The sequence below is a fragment of the Macrosteles quadrilineatus genome, unplaced genomic scaffold (genome assembly GCF_028750875.1).
Source record: "Macrosteles quadrilineatus isolate MER2022 unplaced genomic scaffold, UCM_ALF_1.0 Scaffold_7__1_contigs__length_78375512, whole genome shotgun sequence".
Taxonomy (NCBI): domain Eukaryota; kingdom Metazoa; phylum Arthropoda; class Insecta; order Hemiptera; family Cicadellidae; genus Macrosteles; species Macrosteles quadrilineatus.
Window position 1 is genome coordinate 34,039,217 of NW_026542600.1, and position 17,809 is coordinate 34,057,025.

The following is a 17,809-nucleotide window of genomic DNA, read 5'->3' on the forward strand; positions in this document are numbered from 1 at the left end:
TGATGAAATGAAACCCACAGGCGCCGCGCTGTACCACGGCCGCCTTTAACTTCAGGCCGCGGCCTTGTAAAATTGGCAACGTCGCAAGTAGGGTTGTGAACCCTACTTGCGACGTTGCCGATGGGTTGTTTAGTGTCAGACGTCCCATAAGATAACATGGCAGACAGGTGACATCAGCTGAAATTATTTCGCACTTTATTTATATAAATTTATGATCATAAATTTATTAAAATATTGAAAATAAAACATACAGAATTGAAAAACAAAATATTATGAATTGAAAATCTATATCTGTACATTTAAAGCAGAGACAATATTTTCATAGTCCAATAACCAAGCTTTCGTAAATAGACTGCTTCCGAACAAACCGGTGGTTACAAGCCTACTTGCGATGTTGCCACTTTGCAGCCGCGGCCTGGAGTTAAAGGCGGCCGTTGCTGTACGCTGCCGAGAGTCAACTCACTACAAATCGAAACTGCAAATCAATGCATTGACTTAAGTTGAAGTGCTGTACAAGTGTACGCATTTTTCAAGTGCTGTTGGTACAAACATAATAAATGCCTTTGGTGTGGTGCTTTGGATATACTTGATCTCTGAGCAAAAAAAAACAAAATTAAGTTGTTCACTTGTCAGTAAAGTTGTTTACGCCACACTACATTATTTTGACGAACTTCCCACACAAGCATTTAGTCCAGAAAACAGCTGTTTGCCGCCAGCTTATTCAAATGGGGTTTCATTGCGTACTACTGTACTGTAATGAGTTTTACCGGACACCAATCAGCTGATTGTACTGTATTTAGTATTTAGGTGGCAATGAGTGGTTATAAAAAAAACCAATGACTAGTGATTTTTTGTCCTTTAGTTGGTGGAAATATATAAGGATTTGTACAGATTTAGTAGTATGGCGTAAACTATCGTACGTAACTCGTCCAAAATGTGTGTACCGGACTCGTATGGTAATCCCGTACTCGACTTCGTCTCGCACGGGAACGACCACACTCGTCCGGTAAACACTTATTTTCAGGACTAGTAACGTAATATACTATTTCGATTTTGTCTTCTGAAAAAACAATCCCGCTGAACAAGTCCCCATATGCAGCCACGTAGTTCGCCAATGGGTTAAACCGGCCCTGCATTAGGAAAATCTAACACTACATATTTTGTTCAGGTAACATCATTGGATGAAATGTTCTAGATATCGGTAAAAGCGTAAAAGCATGTGTAAATTGTACGATTAAATGTAACAATTTTACTGTGATCCCAGGATATGATCATGATGTCTCTGCTATTCCAGATAATCATTATTATTTTGATGAGAATGTAAGAAACCTTCACAAATTCATCACAACCAAGGACAATGTACAAAATATTGCAGGTCGCTCAAACCAATTGTAGTATAACAGATAAACATTTTTTAATCAATATTGTCAAGTAATACAATTCCAACGCGACCTGGTTTTGGCCTGAGACCCGAATGTACAATTTTTGACCTGCTATGAAGTAAAAAAGTCAAGATCACACACCCCTAATTACAATAAAAAAATTGAATTATTTATTATCTAATCTTCTAGCCTCTTTAGGTCTATTTGTCGATCAGATCATAGAAAACAAAGAGATGAGTTCATCGAGTTGAAGCAATACAACGTTGTTTTTATTCGATTCCATTCAATTTTCAATTCTATTCAATATCTAACTATACTATTCAATTCAATTCAATATTTCTTTATTCATTAAAGCACAAAGAACATGAATAGTGTCATTTTCTTACTGATTTTATATTACAATGTTCTTACATTCTATAGATACAAATTTCTTAAAATCTAACATAAGTTTATACAAATTAAAAATTAATGCTCCTTCTAAAATTTTAAAGTTCATCAAGGGAATACATTACCTTGTTGATGAGAAATGTTTTAAGACCCCTCTTAAATCCCACCATGTTTTTTACCAATTTAATTTCATTTGGAATTTAGTTGTAAAATTTGGAGCCGGTATAACTTCGTTTTTTACTGTAAAGTTCTAATCTGTGGCGGTTTAAAGCAATGTTGGTTTTGTTTCTGGTATTGTAGTGGTGGTGTTCACCAGTTAACGCCAATTTAGAAAATCTGTTTTTAACATATATAACTGTTTCATAGATATACAATCCATATACTGTCATTATTTTTACTATTTTCTATTCCGTCATTCTATTTGCCTAAGTTTCAGCTACCGAAGGATCAGAATAAATTAGTTCCTCCAGTATGAGCCGCTGGTAGATTTATAGTAAATACAACAATGACTCATTGTGAAAATTTAAATTATCAACAACTAAAACAGCTAGATTATTTTGTGTATAAACATTGAACCGATTGATTAAAATTGTTGCGCTCTAATTGGACATTTCAGTTGTCAATGCCACGGATTACATTTAATCACCCTAAACATTGAATCATCTAGAAATCTGTTATTTTGTCCTTAGGATAACTTACCCTTAACACTCATTATGCTTCAATTTTAAATGTTGGAACAAGTTATCATATGGCTTTTTGTAGATGGAGAACTCATATAGAGAGACATTTCTTCTAGCTTACGGTGTCTCATTTACAACCTCCAAATGATTATAAGAGTATAAGAAGAGAATAAGAATCTTTATCCTTTAAACATTTTACAGTACAATAGGGTTTGTCATTGGCTACATGTAATGAGTATTTAGGCAACTTTTGTTTTATGTAAACGTCAATAAAAACTTTCACTGAAGACATACATATAACATACATATTTTCTTAAACTACATAAAATAGGTTATCTTTAAATATATAGTTTAGTATAAGTTAATACCCTTACCTTACAAGACTGAACTCCTCTATGGATTCAAATCCAGAAGATGCACAAATTTTGTTTCTATTTCTGAGTAACCAAACATGTGGTAAAACACTACAAGTCACTAAATACAAAATTGTTACATATAAGTGAGGAAAAAGAAAATAAATAGTTATATAGTGTTTATTTGAAAAATTATTGGGCTACTAAACTTTATAAAAACAAAGATATGAACACCGAAAAGATGTCACTATGAAAACCATAAACACAGGGCAAAAGAAATTGTTCACAAACCAGCCATCTTCATTAGTTGTCATGAAGCCCAGAATATGCTGAATACATTGGTATGCATTGTTACGGAGATCGTACGATAGTACGTGATTATATCGAACGAAACAGTAAGCCTGCAACGTCGCCATTATTGCGGCGACTAACACTTGCAGCGAAAACGAAGTCGTTGTAATTTCGGTGATTGATCCTTCTAGGGTTAAGATGCCTAACGTTTTTGTTTCATAGGTGGATATAAAGCTTATGGGAAGCTTCAAACCAATAGTTCTCAGTATTATTACAGAGCAATTTCTATCAGTGGAATTTGAAACCAAACCTTCAGGATAAAGTCCCATACACTTATCACTAAACTAGCCACACCCTAAAGTTTCAATTTTTAAACTGTGCATAAAAGAATGTTGACATAAGAATGTTGTAACTTGATTAAACAATGTATACTACAATGTCACTAATGTTTTCTTAAATTAATCCTTCAAGGCTGGTGACATTGGAGAAGATAAATTTTCATAACTAAAGGTATTACCTATTTACATTACAAGAATTGCAATTTTAGGCCCTCAAAAGAAAACTGTTCGTATTTAGATTAAAAAAAAAAATACTACAACCAAATTAAACTGGCTATGGGATCTAGCATAAGCAGACTTGTAGGTTTTGGTTAATTTTGCGAATAATGATGATCACATTTTTAATAAAATGCCTGTGTGGATTGTAAACAAGTTTTTATTCAATTACAGATTTTCAGAAAATTAATAAAAAAATACACTTTTTTGGCATTTTAGAAGTGAATGTTGAAGGCTACTTTGATAAGCTAGAAAGTTAATAGCTATAATTGAAAATTAAACGCTATAATAACACTACTCCAGCATCAATATAACAATAATATTAATAACTGTTAACGTGTTTACACATCAGAATTACTCAGCATCAAACATATTGTAAAAGACATGGTTCCCACTAAAACTATGAATATATTTCTCATTGCATACTGTTTGTGAAGTTGATACGGGCCAAGGAACTAATGCACAGGTGGAATCGCACGTTATAGGGGACATAAAAAACAAGTGGTTCAGTATAGGGAAATCACAGCCATGTTACCACATGAAGTCAACAGACGCCAAACTCAGGGTCCAGTGTTAACTAAATGTTCAACTAACAACCATCCATTTCGTCAATCGGCAGAGCTAGCAAGGGGACTACTACTTTTCCTCAACAGTCAAAAATATGTCTCTATAACGATCGTATCATTATAATAATAGTTTTTAAAAGTTAAATGAATGATTTAAATTGAAAATTGACGCTCCTGCCAATTATGTATCTGTGATTAATTTTATGTATTAAGTGGATCAATCCCTGTTGATTACTGTTGCCAGTTGACTGATGTGTGTGCAGCAAAGTGTTTTGACGTAGTAAATGTGCATTAAAGGATGGGGTTTAAAAGGATGCATGGGAGTTTGCCGAAGTCTACAAGTTTACACAACGCCGGTAAGTTACCCGCCGGTAGTGGGTTCTGGTTATCTAATATTTTTACTTTTGGACTTTTGAAACTTGGACTTTGAGAAACGCTTCCGTTTATCAGTTTCCCCCAAGAAAGTAAATAAATTTGAGGAAACTTTGCTTGCTGATACTTGTGTTTCAGACTTTCAGAGCTTAATGTAGTCCATGATAGTTTTATTGATATGTCCTCTATCAGTTCAACAATCTCTTTCATTCATTCACGCGGCAATTTGCATGATAAATTCCACTAACTTCAGTTACTGCCTCAAACAAAACATAAACGGCAGCAGTCGGCCTACACAAAAGAAAACATTGTGAAAGACCACTTCTAAACTCTCTTCACACCTTCCGCACATGTTTTACGTCAAACACTATTCCATTCATGTCCGTCAAATGGTGATGGATTCCAATTGTGGTTGACAACTGAGAAAACAAAAATGTTATCAGGCCTATAGAACACGATTTCTACTTAGCGGGAGTGTCAATTATATTTCACAATATTTTTGAGTTTATGAAGGGACCAATTGTTTCATAAGGTTTCGGTTTGGGAACTGGATAGAATAGTAGTGAATGAAGGCAGGAACATGACGTTGGTGTCAGATTCGAACCAGTTCGCTTGGATGTGACGGGTGGAGACCTTATTCCACGGACAGGTCTTGCATAAGGAAAATAACTTCTTGTTTTTGGGCTCTCTATTACCCTTTAGTGTTAACTCAGTCGAGCAGCAATAATGAACCGGCCCCTGCGCCATTGAGCAATACCTGACTTAACCAACTCTTGGTTCAACATAGACTGTCCAGAACTTGAGTTCCGTTTTTTCTGTGGTATTTTAATAATTAAAACATTTTTTTCTTGACAGGTATCTCAAGACTCTAAAGTAATCACATAATTTGTCTATAAAGTTTGGGAGACTGAAAACTAATGACATCGTTTCAATAGCACATGATTCATTACGTCGCCGCTAAGGATTTGATTATCTTTATCAGGTAATCGCTTAGATAATAGTTCATAAAGACCTTCAGACGCCCCATAGTTAACGTTACCAATACATCTATTCATATTGCCTTTATGGTCATAGTTTAAGTTTTCACTGCCAACCACTAACACATTACCGTCTTCGTAACGTGGGCCAAATGTGTAATCTATTACTTTTTGTTTACCACCCATGTAGATGATGTAGATGATTATGATTTCACTGCAATCGCAGAAGTTTTGATGACTAGCATTAACTTTCAGATAAAATTAGAAATTCCTTTTGACAAACACACAAAACATTTATGGATAAAATTATACAATATATTTAAAATATACTCACGATGAGATACAGCATTGAAAACGTTGACCTGCTCTCGCACATTGACACCGTTTATTGGAGGATCTGGCGGAGGGGTGGGGGGTGGGGGAGGAATGTGACGAGTACGTCGACCTCCAGGCATCTTGCCTACACGCAACAGCTTCAGGTCTTCTACTAGCTCCAGGGATGAAATACTCTGGCACTGTAATCAAATGAGAAAATATTAACATGAATCATAACTCAATATATGGTGGAACGTACAGTAGAGTCCCACTATTCCAAACTCCCCTATTACAAAACTCTGCTCCGAACTAAAGTTTGAAAATTACTATTTATTTATAACATTAGTACGAAGCTGACATACAATCCACAACACCTTCTGTGGTCGTAAAATGGTGAACAGACATCATCGTAATCTCTCGAAATCCCAGCAAAACTATGGTCATCACCCGCAACCATGACAAAATGATCAAAGCTTGCATCTTTGAAGCCATTTTCTAGAATCAGGATGACAAAACCTTGAAATAGCCAGAGTAGTCCCGGCGATTTCATAAAAATCTTCCCAGGTTACAACAAAAACGTGGACATCTTCTGTGGTTAATATAAATCATCTTCCTTCTAGCATTCACAACGAAATCGTGAACATCTTTCTTCACCACACATCGGTTTTGCCACGGTTGGAGGAGACGATGATATTTTACCACCCAATACTTCCGACAAAAAATAATCACTTATCATGATCTGATAGCGTTCTTCATTGACTACAGGTAATCGCACCAAGGTTTTAGTAGTTTAAAACGTTGTTCAATAGAATACAGTTCCGTAAGAACATAAAATCAACAAAACCGATCTAAATAAAACATGAGTTAATTATCTTACATAAGAAAACAGTGTTACTAACTTAAAATTGTAACCCCCAAATTAATCACTCTGTAGTTAATAAATAAAGCTTAAAGTTATGAACTATAAACCCTGTACATACCTGAAAAATGTGCATCTCTGAGTGAGAATTGGATTGTCGTTCTTCCCCGACAATGAAAACCAAGATATTGTTGTATATCTCCATTGGGTCGTTGCTCATGAATGCTGTAGGCTCTTGAATCAGGGAGGCTGGGAAACGCTCCATAACTTGCTGTAAAGATAGAAGAACAATATGTTACTTGATATTCCTTTAATAACCATTTCATCTTCATATCAGCGTTATTTAAAATTCTAGTATGATGCTTTGGTCACAAAAAAAACGTTGTAAATTTTATCTTTTCAGCCTAGCATATAAATTCAAATTTATTTTAAAAATTGAAATCTTACTACACATTGTAGTCTGCTGTAGAACAAAGAATAATATTACATTAAATTTTGCAAGTTTGTTTAAACTTTAAACCTAATTATGATAATTGTTATATAGGTGGTTTCTTATAATATTAATAGAAAATTTTATGGCTGTTAAAGATATTAAATATAGCACTTGATTTTCCAAATAGAATTTCTTCCAAAATTTCTCAACTTGTTGAGGAATTGTTCCTCTTGATCCAATGAGTAGTCCATATACTTCGAATTTTGAAATTTGATATTTCTCTGAATAATAGGGGATAGTTTTCTTATAAATATTTACTTTTTCTTCATGGACTTCCTGTGGCTGATTTTCATTTGTCTCAAGACGAACTGTTGGGTCTATAATGAGACCGAAATCTTTCTCCTTGTCTATAACAATGATGTCACTCCGCCTCACAGAGCCCTCTTCTTCTATAGCCGGCTAAATGTTTTTTAGTTTCCTGTATTTTTTATTGTGCTAAAGGTACTTTATGCAATCTAAATCTTAAGAACTAGATAGTGATTTTTCTATTCTCATTATAACCTAATCAATTTATATATAAGCCCTCCTAAATAATTAGGTCTAGGCCTGGGTCTTTTGATTCTTTGGAAGAGCTTTAAAATATACTAATAAAATTGGATTGAGCCTGAGATAAACTAATGATAGATATGTGTGGATGTTAACTTTGTAAATGAAAAGACAATAATCTTACTCTGTGATAATCCAAATTTTAGTTTCAGAAAAAAACTTTGCAAGAGTTGTATCCATCTTATAATTAGTTTTGAAGCTGATAAAAAAAGATGCTCTTTGCCATTACTTCATCATAACCTCCAGTTTATCTTTGTGTCTGCTGTGAACAGCTGGCAACTACCACTGTCTTCGTACTGAATGCTTTTATGTGTTTTAAAAAATTTAAAAACAACTAGACATTGTGTTGGTTAGAAATAATTTACCAGTTGTGTGAAATCATCTTATCAATAAATGTTTTAAACATGTTTATTCCTAAAAACTCTTATCCTAATTTTGAAACCACTTTATCATGGCTATTCAAAGCAAATCAGAGTAAAATAGGTAAAGCCTTTATCTTAACTGTGATTTCTCTTGACACAATCCTCGTAGTAGTAAAAGGTTTTGTTTTAATAATGTGTGGTACGGTAATTTTTGTTGAAAACCATGAACGTAGGATACTATCCATTTTCATAGTAATGTCAAAAAATGTATTAAAGTTAAAAATAATGTTTTAAATACAGTTCTGAGAAGAAAACCGCAAAAATATGGGTAGCCGTGTACCGTACCGATTTTGTACCGAGAACCGAGGTACAAAATATTGTACCGTACTGAACCGTACCGACCTTAAATTTTCTGTACCGCAGACCCCTACTTCTAACACTACTCTTGATATGTTAGCACTTGTGCTGCAATAATTCAGAAGGCGGTAAATACAAATATATGTATATAAATGATGTTCTAATGGCTATTAATTTTGATCAGTTATCGTCAAGCCTAACAGTTGCTAATTAGACTGGACGTCGGAGATTGTTGGGCATAATCTTGACTGATCAAAATCAATAGTCACTGAAACCTCCTTTCTATCATTTAGTTTAATAAAGTATTAAAGTGTAAGATAAAATATTACAAGTAGGCCTAGTATTGGAATATTTTTTTCATTTTATCAATTTAACAGCATTTTATAATGCTAATCATAAATTTAGGCCTACTTAATACAAATAAAGAAAGTTAAAAAATAAAAAAAAACAATCCTTAACCTCAAACCAAAACTAGGTTTAATACCAAACTTAGGATCCACTCACCCCTGTCTCGTAGTCCTTGATGAGCACCCAGTTGCGGTCCAGTTGAAGCTGCATCTTCTGTGACCAGATACCATTGGACTTCTCCAGCTGCAGTAGACGACGCATACCATCTGCCGGGTAGACAATACCCGTCTCCTTGGTTACCGTGAATGTGGCTAAATGTTCCATCAGGTAGGTGGGACTATCCTCACCACTTCCTCCCTCTCGCTCATCTAGATAAATACCACTCAACGGTAACAGTTGCCTTGAAACATTTACCAATAACATTATGACTACCGGTACTGGTTAGTTAATTTTTAAAAAGGAGTAATTTTTAAGGAAAGTAATGTATAACTAACCAGGGTGTCTACAGCTCATGCCATATAAACCTTTTTTTTCACAGAGGGCCAGGCTTACAAGTAACCATGGGATTGTATCGCAGCTGGCCATGTAAACTTGGACATGGTCCAAGTGGTGGTTTTGAGGACGTTTTTGAGCTATTTTGAGGGATAGGCCCTACATACTGATTGAACAAGATAAGCTACAGCATTGCAAATTATTCAGTGACTTACAAATGTCGCAGTATAGTATAATATAAAATTTACGAGCTAGGAAAAGGTGCACGAGAGATTGGCACATAAATTATCTTGTAATTTAAGACTTTGACAATATGTAATTAAAGTTTAAGATAAAGAAATAGTTTTTTAATTTATAGGGAGACCATTGGGGGTAGATGGTTGAATGTGTTTATTTGGGGACATTAGTGGTAAGCTGTTATATTAGGGTCTTTTTCTACGACATGCAGGTGAAAAAGATCTATTGATCATCTGATTTATTGAGGTGAGCCTAGGACATTAGGCACGTGCCCCGGATTGTTTTTCATTTTCACATTACTTCAGGCTGCACAGCATTATCACTTAGATCAAATCCATTGGTGATTTGATAGTATTTGAACCCAAAACCTCAGGGACCGAAGTCCCGCACTCTAACCACTACACCAGCTAGCTTCCCCAATAGCTTTCTTTGGTAGTATAGTGGTCAGTATCCCGCCTGTCACCAAGTATGAATAATGATCTTTAAGTATAACTTATTGGGATCTAATATTAATATAGAAATATATATATTGTCCAATTCATAACATCGGTCTATCAGCCAAACTGTTATCCAGCCAAAACCTTGATCTTTAGTTAGATAGTGAGGTTAGGTCTAATGTAACTAACTGTAGAATGGAGCATGCAGGGTTCAAAAGGAAAGGGTGTACAATTCATTAAATTACTTTATTGAGACATTGACACAATTGGTGTACATATTTTAACCTAAACATGAATACATTGTGAGTATAGAATGGTTTTAAGCCAACAAAGTTACTTTTTAAAGATTGAACTGGGGACCTTCTGATTATTAGAGGAACATTATAGCCACTTAACTACCTAGGTTGTCCATTAGAGGAAGATAATGAAATATAAAACAAATAAAATAGGCTACCAAGAAGTTAAGTGTTGCCCACACCAAAAAGAAGAAAACTGATGTAAAGAAATTAAAGGTGACTTCAAAAACATAGGACTAAACTGATTTTCAACATAAATTTACTTACCGGCAGAGTATCCATTGGAATGAACACTAGTTTTGTGGTAAGGCATTCCTCCTGAGTTTGATACTCTTCTGTTAGAACTAGAAACGATACAAATATTTGATTAAATTATGAAAAAGAACACAGAGGATACGCGTCCGGTAACCAGACGTGGATTAGGCGTCCGGTAACCAGACGTGGATTAGACGTCCGGTAGGGGGTCCCGGAACGCCATTACCACAATGATACGATGTTCAGCCATCAGTGTTCGTGGTGTAGTGGATAGAGTGCTCGATTGATATGCGAGAGGTCCCCGGTTCGAAACCCATCGGTTACTTTAACTTTTTGTCACAGATTTTGCTTTGAATGTAATTTCTTCTTAACTGTACATCTTTTGTTAGAATTTTTGGCATTTATAATTTTATGTTATGAAGAGAATTGAACCTTCATTTGATTTTTTTCACTATCAGCAAGTTTGGTTGGTTAGGTTAGGTTATGACAGTAACTGCCGGACGCCTAATCCACGTCCGGTTACCGGACGCGTATCCTCTGCGGAAAAAGAATCCAAAATATAATACCATAGTTTTAAATACTTATATTAAATTATTTATTTCACTAAAGACAACAATTATTTAGAACATTTTGTATTCAGAGATGGTCAACACAATATTAGTGAAAGTAATTAACTTTTTAGGCCTAGGAAGAATAAGTGACTTTAGGAATATATAAGGATCAAATCATGTTAGCCTAATTCTGATAATGCTAGACCTAATTACATAGCACAATTAAATAACACAAACACGTTACAGCAAAGGGAATATATGCAGTTAAATTTTTAGGTTTGTTAGTTCTGTTAATAGACAAATCACAGTCGATTTACAAAGGCCAATGGATAATTGATAATTGACCAATGATTCAAGACAATTAAAAAGTTTGGAGTTTTATTAGAGGTCAAATACTTCTCAAGTTTAACAATTTTGTATTTTTCTATTCACCTATTTACTCCGACATAATATAGACATGATCATCAAACAGACACAATCATTTAAGGTTACCTACCTAGTCAACTTCCTACTACACAAGACTAACCTATCATTGTTTTAAATTTCTTCATTGTTCAGCTTTAACACAACTTTAAGATACAAACATTTACATCAGCCAACAAAACTAACTGTGTAAGCCTACCTAGATTTGAGAGAATTTCACCTGATGGAGTGAGTAACCACACCCATTATCTTGAAAACAATTCTTACCACAGGTGATAAGAATAGTTTACCAATTGGGTTTTAAGATAACATTATCATATCATGAAACAATCTACCATTCCTAATATACCTAGTAGGTTAGATAAAGCCATTGTTTTACAAATAATTTTAGAGAATTTTCAGAACTTCCTTTTAGAACTTAGTAGTTAATATGGGGTAGTGGTATTGTTAAAGGTCAAACCAAAAGTTATAGAAATTTTCCCTAAAAAATATTAATTATAAATAATAAAACTGGTGTCAAGACTGTTTCTACCTGTAAAGTAAGTAAGATGGAGTTAAAATTGCTCTAGTGAAAAATAAATTACAGTAAGAGTGATAAGAAATGCAGATTATCATTATACATTTCAGAAACACAATAATACACTCGAAGTGTATTAAAAGGCAAAAAGCAATCAAAGGCGTTATTGTATTAAAGGTTGTGTATCAATTGTGAGCGTATTTTAAAATGATTTATTAAAAACAACCTATTGGCTGCAAAGTTATTATTTTGGTGCTATGTCTTGTGTTTATTTGTAAATTATTTTAATAAAGCAAAATTTTATATTACACATTCTTTAAAGCAACCTTGAACCATCTTATTTTTTCTCTTCTGTTGAACTACCTGTATTGCTCATTAGGAAAGTACATTTTTAATCTTATCATAGGGCCCAGATAAACTATTTCATATACAGTGGGCATTGTGTAACTGGGATAAAGGATTACCTAATCAAACTCAAATAGCTATGCTTAGCTATTATTTTACTTTTACCCAAGTAGCTAATGATTAATTACATTTCAAACATTCAGTCAAAGTTATAATCTTGGTTATCATAATTCATTCTACCAGAAAATTATAAAATTAAACAAAATGGCTTTGATGAAAAACCAAACAATAACATACTGTTTAAAATTGAACAAACTTAAAATAATAATAATATGAGTTTGAATATATTGGTTACATCAGTTGTAGTCTGGTACAGTTAATGATATACAAATCTTGGATTGCTGGCTCAATGTTGGGGAAGTTGTCCCGCTCCCCACACTTCTCAGGGACAAAAGTTATGGCCCCCCATTATAAAACGCATCATTTTGGCTTTTGACCTGGAGATTTATATCGAGTTTAAAAATTGCTGGTTGATATAAAAACATTAATTAATTATAGTTGATCGGTAATATTTGCTGTTTTACCATGAAGGGCTGCCATAAAATGCTATTACCAATAATTATCAACGATAATTATTATAAATTAACTTGGAGGCATAGTTAAATAAAAATTACAATTAATAAAATTACAATTATAAATATATATATACATGAATTTATATACATGAATTTGAACGGATGGTGTTTTTGGTCTCTAGGGACCTCAAAACGAAAAAGTAAATCGGTCCCGCGTCCAGGTCTTATCATGAGTACTACGGTAAAAGTGCTAGGCCTAAGCGTTTATATCAGACTCTCAACAATTAAACTCAATGAGTATGGTATGTTTGTTAGGGTCTCCATAAAATATTTTGTATAACTTAATAGTTCATTAATATTCATGTTTGTAAATTTGCATCTTACCTTGAAAACGTTTCCAATCTTTTCTCCTGCAGTCCAGGCATGCTTTAAATCCTGGCAGGTTTGGAAGAAATTTGCCTAGAAAATATTATAATAAATGGAGAATTCAATATTTAAATTGAAAGTTAACATGGGTAATCTATTTTTTTTCTTTTTTTTCTGGGTAGCCTGTTCTGTAACAAAGTCTTGTTATCTGGAGCTCCTTACTAAAGAGTTTCAAGTTTCAAACCTATTGAGGAATGAATTAATGCACTGCCTGCAGTGTCCTCTGTCGGCAATTAATTTTACCGAAATTGTTGACTTTTACTCTAATTGTTATATAAAGAAAACCTTAAAAAGGTAATAAATTAATAATTCTTTCCCATTTTGTTCACAGTAAAATTGTCTACAAAAAAGTGGTAATTGGATAGCCAAAGTGTTTGTTATTCGCAAAAATAAATGAGTAAATACAAAAAACAAGAAGCAAGATATTTATAAACATAATAAAAGTAAGGAGAAACAAAAAGGGAGATTATAATAATAAAATAACTAACGGCTCTGCGTAGCGGTGACACAAGCGGCACTCGTAAGTCAGCTGCTGGGCCTACAGCGGCCGTACGTGTAGCGCTCGTAGGCCGGCGGCAATGGGTTAAGAGGGTTCCACCCACCAGCTGGTTAACACTTTTAACATGGTCCTTCAAAAAGACCCTTGTGGCATTATTAAAGTGTTTATCGATATTCATCGAATATTCACAAAGATCCAAACTATGTTCTGGAAGAACTGAAACTTAGAAATTTCCTCTAACTCTTCAAAATAGGCCTACTTAATTATTCCTTTTTTTAAGCTCTGCAAAACGGTTAGGAATTAAATTGTGAAATTTTATGTTTTTAGGGTAAAAATTGGGAAACCCCATTCATCTAGGCCTACCGGAAAAATATTTCTTGAGACTATCAACAATTTAATTTGTTACAGCAGTTTTTACTTAATTTCCACTTCCGTCTACAACCAGAGACGGGTCAGCATTGTGGTGCAAGGGTGTTCCTGGCCTCTGGGGTCTGGCACCAAAACAAAAAAGTAAATCGGTCCCGGGTCGATGTCTTACCGTGAGACCTAAAGTAGGGCCTAATAGATTATTTCTTATAGTGTATGGGAAATTTGCTAAAAACCGCCATCTTATTGAAACCTATCCCAAAAAAAATTAGGCCTAGTCTAAATTAAATTAGCCCTACTAACAGTAGACCCGAACTAATTGGGACAGGGGGTAGTTCGGACTATTGGATAGTTTGAAATAAAGAACATACTTATTGTTATTTTTACACAAAAATAGCTAAAACGTGGCTAAAATGGATCGTAATTGCTACCCTACAGGAAAATTGAAAAATGCTTTTTGAAGTAAAATAGTGTTTATTTAATACAGTAGGCCTAGTAAATATAGTGAATAAACAGTGCTGTAGGCTACATTAAAACAATAGAAAGAAACAATTACGGTGCGTTAATCAATAAATTACTGTACACAAAAAAGAACTACTGTAGTGTGTATAATTTCGGATTTCGGATTACGGGGGTTCGGATTAAAGAAGTTCTAATACTTCCATGCTCTTTTAAGGATTAACACAGAAAAAGTTTGGATCTTGAAAATTCTTGCATTTTCTTGTTCAGCTTGCTCTATTGGTCAATTAGAATGAACATGACCGATTTCGGAGTAAAAAACATTTTTCCTGTTTTTCCGCTTTTCTGATATTTTGGGGGGGGGGGAAACTATCATTTTCAGAATCAGGGCGTTATTTCCTACATTATGAAAAAAAATCATTTTCTGAGGGTGCACTGAGAAGGTTACCATAAATTTTATGTATTATAAGCCAGTGCTCGATTTGTAAAAAATGAGGTGCTGGAACTGTAACCTATTGAATGTTATTTGTAACTATGCCAATATTTTAATCTTTCTGAAAGAGAGGTACCGTACCGGAACTCTGTTCCGCCACGTTCCCCCACAAATCGAGCACTGATGTAAGTTATGTGCAAAATCTTTCTTGAGCTATGAATAAGTTTACTGTAAGTTACTCCTCTCTATTCTCCACCATTCCTATAATTTCCTAAGTCCTAAGTTACCAGTACCTCAAATCAAGATCAGAGAAAAACCATCTTAAAAATAAGCTTGTAACCTACTTATAAACTATGAACTCTAGAACATGTAACTTACAATCTTATCATTGGAAAAGTTTTAAGTATTTCTAATTTTAAAAGCAAGTAAGTTAACTTGTACAGTTTTTAACTGGGCTACGCTAACATCGATCGAAACTATCGATTCGATTATTAAGCCTTCATTCAATTGTTTCATTATCAGCAAGTTTGGTTAGTATGTTATGCAATAAGGTTATGACAGTTTCATTTTATAATTGATAGCCTATAATTAAAATTATGAATTATCAAACAATAAGTTATTTTCAATTGATTTTTTTTCAATGGATATTAGCGTCGCCCAGTTAAGAAACTATGCCCAAATTAAGTTTATTTTGACTTTTATTTTTTTTAATTTATGGTTCAGAAATAAAAACTTAACTTAAACTTAGTTTACTATAATTTCATTATTTAAATAACTTATTGAAAATTAAAATAACTTAACTTAGGCTACCGTATCTTTTTTATACCTTGCACATTTATTTTTTCTATTTTTGTTGGGTAACTTCAATCAATTATATATTTTATAGCAAACTTACAGCTCTGTCATAATGTTTGTAAGATTGTCCCTTTTTCTTAAGATAAATATCTGAAAACTGCTCCAGTTCATGCCTAACAGGCTGGCTTTTGAAACTAATATTTATATACTGAAGCCTAACTTAATACACTTGTATTTCAATGACTGCTAGACTAATGTTGACATTTAGCTGTAGGTACCTATATTATTTTGAGTTAGATTCCACATTCAAGGTTCTCCCAGGATAACCTTGGTAATGAAGTAGGCCCTACCTAACATAAGTTTTATACTTAATTAATCTTACATTAAAAGGAGGACAAGTTAACATGTAGAATGGTTAAAGAATAATATTTTAGCGTTAAATTAGGACAAATGATTCATTCTTGCATCAAAATGATTGCGGGGAGTGGGATGCGCAATTATTATTGTTGCAAGATGTGCAATTCTGCTTGGAATGCCATCTCAAAACGGTATGCCTCACCCATGAATGGAGTGGAGGCCAAAACAGCAAAAGCGTGCTGATTGACTATTAATCAAGCAAGCTGTCCACAGGTATACATTCCAACTCATATTCTGTACAAATGTGATAGAAAATAATTGAATAAATACGCAAGTTTAATAATTTGAGATTAGATCTGTGTAGCCCAATGTCATTGACTGACTGACCATAATGTTTTGAAATTAATAAAAACTTGTAGCAGACGATTCCTTGTTTCTCAACTCAATGTTATGCCCTTGTTATTGGTTAGTAGTTATTGGTCTGCTACTGCAGTGCTACAATAACAAAAAAACGGGTTAAACCAAAACATACTTTTTTATAAGCATATTTAAAAATACAGTAAGTTGAATAATTAAGGGTATAAAGTATAAGAAATAAATTTTAAAATTTGTCTGACTGGCTACCTGGTTGGTTTGGTAAATGTAAATAGGAAAGAAAACATACTTTGATAAAGTTTACGTTAACTTATGTTCTTACCTAATATTTACACCTTCATGTCTTGCTTTCACATAACATCACTCACTATAACACACAAATTGGATACTAACAAATAAGAAATCAACAGTAACTTAAATTCGTACAAATGACACACGTCTTTCCTTCTCTATAGTCTATACTGTTGGCAGTCGCCGTCGGTGGTAAAACTACTTTCTAGTAGCCGTTTTTGTCAACTTAGCGCTAGCGCTAGCATCGCACGTCGCACATACCAGCAATTCCACCTGTGGACTGTGGAGTCGAGCCCAATGCGCAAGACTGTACTGCGCAGCAAGCAAGCAAACTAACCTGCGCGCCTATGCCAAACCATTCACTGCGCTTGGTGTAGTTTCTAGTTTCTCTTCCTATGAATAACTGTGTTTTGAAGGATTAATTGGTTACACGAGACAGATATATCGATGGCAAATTCTTTCGTGCGGTCAGGCATTTCCCTTTAATTCCTTCGCAACTCTCAAATACCACATCAATAATGTTGAAAAATGTGCAGAAATTCCAATACCCTAAATATCCATATTTTATGGAGTACATTTTTTTGCAGTTTTTATTTTTTTTAAGCACATAGTAGGGGTTATCAGAACAAGGGTTTTTACAGTATAAAGCTATTATTTTTTATATTAATTACCTTACTTGGGAATGGGAGGGAACAGTATAATAGTTCTTACCCTTATATTTTACATAACTTTTATAAAATCGTAAAAAGCACCTTATTGTTGCTTTAAAATAAACTAACCCAAGGCAACCTAGAAAAAAGTCAATAAAGATTTATGCAAATTTGTTGATGGAATACTG

At 33.9% G+C, this 17,809-nt stretch overlaps 1 protein-coding gene across 4 annotated transcripts in view; it reads right to left on the minus strand.

The window, feature by feature from the left end:
• LOC128999170 (epidermal growth factor receptor kinase substrate 8-like) overlaps positions 1 to 17,171 on the minus strand; it is a 78,221-nt gene extending 61,050 nt beyond the window's left edge. For 2 of the 4 annotated variants that reach the window (XR_008491244.1, XM_054425564.1), the window contains exons 1-6: positions 17,003 to 17,170; positions 13,355 to 13,429; positions 10,572 to 10,648; positions 8,999 to 9,210; positions 6,858 to 7,007; positions 5,897 to 6,077 (exon numbers count right to left, since the gene is read on the minus strand). Coding sequence is in view for 3 of the 4 variants with exons in the window: in XM_054425564.1 (XP_054281539.1) it covers positions 5,897 to 6,077; positions 6,858 to 7,007; positions 8,999 to 9,210; positions 10,572 to 10,648; positions 13,355 to 13,395 (661 nt within the window). In the remaining variant the exon portion in view is untranslated. Of the gene's footprint in view, positions 1 to 5,896; positions 6,078 to 6,857; positions 7,008 to 8,998; positions 9,211 to 10,571; positions 10,649 to 11,606; positions 11,757 to 13,354; positions 13,430 to 17,002 lie in introns of those variants that run through there. The other 2 variants (XM_054425563.1, XM_054425565.1) reach the window with 2 other exon arrangements.
• Positions 17,172 to 17,809: the final 638 nt, after the last annotated feature.